The sequence below is a fragment of the Triplophysa rosa genome, linkage group LG3 (assembly GCF_024868665.1).
Source record: "Triplophysa rosa linkage group LG3, Trosa_1v2, whole genome shotgun sequence".
Lineage (NCBI taxonomy): Eukaryota > Metazoa > Chordata > Actinopteri > Cypriniformes > Nemacheilidae > Triplophysa > Triplophysa rosa.
This window is the reverse complement of record NC_079892.1, coordinates 10,311,246-10,318,606: the sequence shown is the minus strand read 5'-3', so window position 1 is coordinate 10,318,606 and position 7,361 is coordinate 10,311,246. Positions and strand designations below refer to the sequence as shown.

At 36.3% G+C, this 7,361-nt stretch overlaps 2 protein-coding genes across 4 annotated transcripts; one reads left to right on the top strand and one right to left on the bottom strand.

Annotated features, from left to right (window-relative positions):
• Positions 1-543: 543 nt before the first annotated feature.
• Positions 544-1,936, top strand: rps27l (ribosomal protein S27 like). Its single transcript, XM_057330302.1, has 4 exons — positions 544-671; positions 1,292-1,400; positions 1,514-1,624; positions 1,731-1,936. Exons 1-4 carry the CDS (start codon positions 666-668, stop codon positions 1,757-1,759), a joined length of 255 nt encoding a protein of 84 aa, XP_057186285.1. The 5' UTR covers positions 544-665; the 3' UTR covers positions 1,760-1,936.
• A 702-nt stretch (positions 1,937-2,638) lies between these two features.
• Positions 2,639-5,566, bottom strand: dnaja (DnaJ heat shock protein family (Hsp40) member A). 3 transcript variants are annotated; one of them, XM_057330299.1, is made up of 8 exons: positions 5,441-5,566; positions 5,016-5,163; positions 4,541-4,721; positions 4,182-4,286; positions 3,854-4,081; positions 3,538-3,768; positions 3,357-3,457; positions 2,639-3,266 (listed from the first exon to the last, which is right to left on the bottom strand). In XM_057330299.1, exons 2-8 carry the CDS (start codon positions 5,145-5,147, stop codon positions 3,051-3,053), a joined length of 1,194 nt encoding a protein of 397 aa, XP_057186282.1. In that variant the 5' UTR covers positions 5,148-5,163; positions 5,441-5,566; the 3' UTR covers positions 2,639-3,050. The 3 variants fall into 3 exon arrangements, with proteins under 3 accessions (XP_057186282.1, XP_057186284.1, XP_057186283.1); XM_057330301.1 differs by lacking the exon at positions 5,441-5,566 and adding an exon at positions 5,255-5,433; XM_057330300.1 differs by lacking the exon at positions 5,441-5,566 and having other exon boundaries at positions 5,016-5,248.
• Positions 5,567-7,361: the final 1,795 nt, after the last annotated feature.

Here is a 7,361-nt window from a genome sequence, read left to right as displayed (position 1 = left end):
AGTTCTTTCTTATCTAGTAAAGTAGCACTAGTGCCACTAGAGGGTGCGAGGCACAAAATTCTGACAGAGTGACTGGCTCGGGTTTAATAAATGTTAAATAATTAAACAAATATATCATAAAAAAGAACACAACAAATATAATAAAATAACAGTGTTATATTGATTGCGGCAGCTTCAGAAAATCATAGAAATCTCTTTTCCCTCGAAGTTTGTGGGATCAAGGTTGTCATCAAGGTTGCCAGTGCTACAAAAAGTAATCAAGTCCTGTATTTTTTTACTACTACTGCCTGCTGCGACAATTATTATTAAAAAGTATTATTATTGTATTTTTATTATTGATTTTGTTACCTATATTGTTTCTACTTTTCAAAATATAATTATTATTTTTGGGGGTTAGGAATAATACTGACAAAATGTTACATTGTGTGTCATAAAAATGCCGTCAGGTGCTGTTGCTCTCAATGCTCTGAAACACTGTATTACTGCAGTAATGTCCGGTAAATCCCGGTGATGATGAGAGTTTAGATAACGCATTAAGGCGTGTTTTACAGTGGATCATGCCTGGGCATGTCTATTGTTTCCCATATGAGCGCCGTGTTTGGCAACCCTGCAGTCAGTCGAGGAAATAGCAGAGATACGAATGCGAAAATTATCAACTTTCAACAATGCCTGTGAGTATCTACAGTCCTTACAGTAGTTCACTTAAACGATTTCCTCTGCTATCTTCATTTGAATCCAGTTATTGGTTATTTTATCTGTGAAGAAAGCAAGGGAAAGTTTGTGATGGCGCTAGGCAGATTCTCAGGCCCAATGTTTTATTTCACACGTGTAAGATTTAACTATTGCGCCTCAGCATGCAACACAACAACGAAAGCCGGATTGATGTGTTATGTGTCTTTTTGGATGAAAAAAACATTACATTTTTAAGACTAACAGCTGACAATAGTGAAACTCAATATGGCTGTTCTTGGTAAACAATGTTTTCCTCACAGTAGTAGTTAGTTATGATCTTAAACCGTTTATTATAATAGTATTCTGTTGCGTTTGAAATACATTGTTAAAATGTAGTCGCGCATAATTGTACAAGACTATCTGTGACTTGATATGTTGTGTTATTGCTCATGTAAGGGTAATCTGTTAACTTTAATTGTAGATTTTGTAAGTCACTGTAATTAGCTATCATACTCTTAATAGGAACATGTACATACATATTTTTACTTCCTGCCATCTTTTGTAATATTTTTATGATTTATCATCAAATATATGATATATTCTTCTCTTGCAATAACAGCTGGCCAGAGATCTGCTCCACCCGTCCTTTGATTTTGAGAGAAGACAGCACAAAAAGAAAAGACTTGTGCAAAGTCCCAACTCCTACTTTATGGATGTAAAATGTCCAGGTATGAAATCATCCTATGTAGAAACAGTGTGTGCCTTATTGTGCTTCAATATATTTCATATTTCACATTATTTGACTTTAACTAAAGATTGCACTTTTTTTATCTCCATGCAGGTTGTTATAAAATCACAACTGTGTTTAGTCACGCACAGACAGTTGTGCTGTGTGTGGGATGTTCCACAGTGTTGTGCCAGCCCACCGGAGGGAAGGCCAGGCTAACTGAGGGTGTGTATTTATGACTGATTATCTGGATTACAGCTAATGTCAGTCATTTATGATTGGGGCTTTAATGTTATGAAGCGTGAAACTGACCCTATTTCATTTGGTATAGGATGCTCCTTCAGAAGAAAGCAACACTGAGGAGAAGGGATGAGGAATAATGCTTTGAATACAAAGAAATTGTGCAACTTCTCAATGCCTTAGTTTTCATTGATTACAATGAATGAGCTTTAAATGTGATTATGATTGATACATGGCAGGTTCTTTCTATCATGCTATCAGTTCAGTTTAAATAATAAAGTTTCCCTCTGCATGATACAGCTGATTTCGGTCCAATATTTTATAACAACAATGGAGTCATTGTGACTTTCATACTTGCAGGTAATTCACAATGGCCCCTTAAGCTCATATGTAGCTACTTTTGCATTTGTACTTTAAACAGAAATTGTGTCTACATAAAGGATTAAACTTGAATGACTTTCTTTTTTCTGAAGAACAAAGATATTTTGAAGAATATTGGTCACCCTAAACATTGACACCCATTGACTTCTATAATTGTCTGGACACAAAACCCCGATGACACGGTAGTGGGTATCAACGTTTTTTTACCAACATTCTTCAAAATATATTTTGTGTTCTTTAGAAAAAAGAAAAAAGTTCTGTTTAATGTACAAATTGTGTTCTGCAAAAGAAAGTCAAACATGTTTGAAATGACAAGAGGGTAGGTAAATGATGACCGAATTTTCAATTTTGAGTAAACTATCACTTGAACATTATAATGTTAATATTATTATAAAATAACTATTGATTATTGATTTTTATTCTGGATGTTTCTGCGATCCAGATTTTGTATTCCAATTTTTTGTCTTAGAAAAATCTCAACATTCTTGTTTCTTAAATTTGGCAAACGTAAACTTGGGGAATATTTGTGAAAGCAAAACATTTTCAGAGGGCGCTTGACACAGGCCAAATATGTATAGAACCATAAACTTTGTATACAAATAAACATGTTCAACTGGGTTGTTTGTGACAAAAGACAAATATATTGAAAAAATAGTGAACACAGCACATCTGAACGAACAAAAGTAAACACACTGCATACTTGCAAAAATAATTAACATGCAAAAATGAACATTACCGTTGGTATTAAATTCATTTCTGTGGTTTACACATCTTTCCATTAACTTAACAATTTCTCATCTTGATAAGCTGCAAAACGGCGGACATTTCTCTTCATGGGATGCTTTAAACCGAAGCACAATATTGTGGCAGGAAAGTGGTCCATCGCTTAAAGCTTCAGCATTGGGGAAATCCTTAATGTGCATATTGCTTGGTATTACCCAAATTGAACCATGGTAAAATGCAGTTTACATCTACAGTCACGTTTGAAGAAGATACGGCTACGCAAATGATCCCATTAAATATGACGTGTTCACTGAGTCTGGCACTGCACACCACCACCTCTGGGGCGTTCGTCCTCTTCATTGGTTTCACCACTGAAGCTTCCCTTTTGGTTCTCGTAGTCTATTTCACAGAGGTCAACCTCTTCCGTATCATCCGACAGCATGATGTGCTCTCTGACTGGAAGTAACCTCTCCAGGTCAGGCAACATGTGTTCAGGTAGCCAGTGTTTGTCTGGGAACTCAATCTGAGAGAACAAAGAGCATTTGATTACTGACTGCTAATATAAAGTCAAAATGATTCTTTAAAAAAAATTGGTGCTAAGCTGAGAACGTACCTCAAACTGTATGATGAGAAGACCTTTTTCATAAGGTTCTTTGTACACAGGCATGCCCTCATTATGAATACATTTTAGGTCATTTGGTTTAATTACACGACCTACAAAAAAACAATATTTTAATATCTGACCGATAAATACATTTCTTATCTGCGATGAATATCTAGCAAATGAGAAATACCTGTAGATGAGTGGACGATGAGTGTTCTGTCATCTAGCGTACGGATACTCTTCTTAAACCCACAGAGGGCCTCCACTAGCTTGATATTCATCTTTGTGATCAGGTTATTGTCCTGTCTTCGGAAAACCGGATGTTGTTTCAACTCCAGAACAATGATGACATCACCGTGCTCCAGTCCTGGCTCTTGATCTCCTTCTCCATGGAATGTGATTCTCTGGCCACCCTTCATACCTGTAAAAAAAGTGGTATTCTCCACAAACACTTCTCCAAATATTTTAAAAGTTCCTGAAGTCTTTAGGCCAAAGTTTTTATTCACCTTTGTCAATGTGGACTTCAAGAATTTTCTTCTTGCGTTCTACTTTGTGTCCGTTGCAGTTCTTGCAGCGGTCCTTGGAATTGAATCGTTCGCCCTGTCCTCGGCAGTCTGAACACATGCTCTGAATCTGCTGGATCATCCCAGGTCCAATCTGTTGTACCTGGACCTGCACGCCCCTTCCTTTACAGGTTGTGCATTTTTCAAGTGTGCCTTTCTTGCCTCCATACCCTGCAATACAGATCTTACATATGAGATGGATCTAATAATTTGGGGCTACAATGAAACATCTCCCATTAATGGTAACATTTGTCTGTGACATTGCTCTTACCTTCACATTTCTCGCAGATTACATTCTTTTGAAGACCAAGTTTTCTTGTTGAGCCATTGTATAATTCCTCTAGCATGACTGCAAGTTTGTGAACCACGTTCTTTCCTAAATAAGGGGAAAATATAACATGTAACCTAAGTTGTAAGAAATAATTAACATTTTTCATTATTTCAAACAGTTATTTAAAATTGTGTAAAAGTGAAACATTGCTCAGGAAAACAAAGCAATAAACTTTAGTTTTTATTTAGTTGACCCATTTCTGAATCAATAGGCTATACTGTACATAGAATAAAGATTAAACGTCACAAAACATAACTAAAGCCCACTACCACCTGGTACACGACTGATATGTGGCTCACCTTTCCTTTCTCTCTGCATGCTGCCCCCGCCACCAAAGAACATGTTGAAAATGTCCATGGGAGATGAGAAGTCCCCTCCTCCCATTCCTCCCTCTTTGATAGCTTGCTCACCACCTTGATCATAAAGCTCTCGCTTTTTAGGATCTGACAGGACCTCATAGGCTTGTGATATCAGTTTGAACTGTGGAATTTAATAGATCCAAATATCACCATTAACATCCAATCTCAACAAAATACAACGCAGGAATAAAAAGGCATTTTATTATTTATCCAAAGTACACACACAGTTTGAAGCCCAAACTGATTAAATCCACGTGCATTATCAGGGGTAATAAAATCTCAAGGCAATCTCAACAGCTTGTAATCCGCTCAAGTGCTCGGTACTCTTCCAGAAAGTTCCTGTCATTTCTGTCGCTGGCATTTACAAGGCCACGCGAAACATGATATCCGCATGTGGCTCGACACCTCAACTTACTTTCTCGCCTTCGTTCGGGTTTTTATCCGGGTGATATTTCAACGCCAGTTTGCGGTATGACTTTTTAAGATCGTCCAGTGTGGCTGTGGGCTTGACACCGAGCAGATCGTAGTAACCGGTTTCTCGAACCATCTTCGATCGGACTCGGCTACAATACACAGACACAACATATCAATAGTCCTGTCCGCTGCAAAAACACACAACAAAGCAAAACAAAACATCTAATCATGCCACCTGACCTGAGTTAAATTACATTGAGCAATAATACAGCATTTTAAATGGTAGGTTAGCTGTATCGTTACACATGCGCAAGTTTTTTTTAACACAGTGTTCTTCAGAACTAACGTTATAGCAATAGAAAAGTAAACGGAACATGTAAAGCCTCGCAAATGCTTAATGGGTGACAAAAGTGTGACGATACTCACACAAATAAATAAAAAGGTAAAGCCGGTTAGTTTCTCGCTCTCTTTAGCTGTGGTGTTGAATGGCTACAGCGCCCTCGTGCTCTCTCTCTATATATGCACATACAGCGACGCTCCAGAACGTTCTCGAGCTCGAGCGCCGGAAGCTCGCGACCTGAGTAACTGTGAATGAACAACGAGAATAAAAACGGAATGGTATAAAAATGAGCTGATTCACATTGCACTGAAGCCATTTGACTGATGGCTGACATTAGTAAAGCATTATAGCTGTTTTTATTCAAAGTATTGTTTTTAAATACATTCTGAGTGGTTCTTGTCCGGTGTTAATGCAACACCTGTTGTTTCGATTTTTGGGCAGACAATGAGTGGTTTTATGATTTAAAAGCATACGATGTTCTGTAATCTAGCTAGGACTTGGGTTTTTCTGTAAATCTGTGGTTTCTGCAGGTTTATTGTCTGCGAAACTATATCACAGTAAATCTTAAATCGCTCAGGAACGTGTGTCCCCTCTTGTAAATAAACTGCTGAAACCCAGCTGATGATCCTAAAACATGTAATGTAACCCAAAATGGTTGGTCACAGCTTTAGTTCCCGCTAAATGCACATACTGGTTAAATGCTATAGGCTATACATCCAAAATGCATTGTAGGTTGATTTTCTTATTACAATAATGTTTATGTCAAGTACCACGAAATATCGTCTGTTTATACAGATCTACGGCACACCAAAGGAAATATTTTTTAACATTTGTTAATGCTATTTGTTAAATATGCCACTAGATGGCAGTGTCGTGTAAGAAACAGAACAGATAAAAACAGTGGGTGCTTCTCAATTCTTATTTGTGCAACCTTGGCTGTTTCTCAAACGCGAGGTGTCCTGGTGAGGTTGCCTAATAGTGTAATTCAGTGCAACTATAATGATAGATACTGTTACTTTCAAGCATTAGATTATTATTTCAGGTTGAAGATGTTTACTATTTTCTGGAGAAGTTCCTCTAAGAACACTAGGGGGCAGTAGGGTTACAATAAATTTCACACCACAAAGGTGAGAGTTTTGTATCTACAATTAAACTCTAGTTTCAAAAAGCATGCCCTTATTTGTAATAGATAAAGTATTCATATTTATGAATCAAGCACAAGAAGCACAGATTCAAATATTACATCAATATATAGCATAATCATTATGAAAACAGTTTTAGTCAAAGATGTAAAGAGACATTTGATTAACTTTTAACATTTGATTGATATTGTGCCATTTGAAAATGTAACAACCACATGTTAAACAAATTCTGAGAGACATTTTGTTTTGGAGTTTAAATTAACCAACATGGTGATCAACATTTGTAACAATGTAGACAAAGTTTAGAAACTGTTATACATCTTAGAGAAATAAAATACATTAAAATATTAAAGAGTTTTTCATTTTTAAACAATAACATCCCTTTTATGTCAAATATTACTGGGTTGTTTTCATCACATGACTGGTTAAAATATTGACACAACAAATATTTGCGCTATAAATTAAATATAAGCCCATTTTTATTATTTTTTAATATAAGGGGGGGGTGAATTCGGTCATTTTTTCCCAAACTGTATCACTTTCATATGATAAGGTGTTTCAGATGGCAGGATATAAGGAATTGACATCAACAACAGTCAACATTTACTTTAATTGTATGGAAAAGAGATTAAATGAATATGGATTTTTTTTCTAAATGAAATGGGGTTTGTGTCATTTGGGACACAACTTAAATTGTACTACTTGTCAAATTACAACCATACTATAAAAATGTTTATATTGTCACTTTGTAGTTAATCTTAAATGCTGATGTGAATCTCAAATGCTGAAGTGGTTAATGTTTTAATGCCAATATATACATTTAAGCACTGAATAGCAGTCTTCGATGCCCTTTTTTGGAAATTTT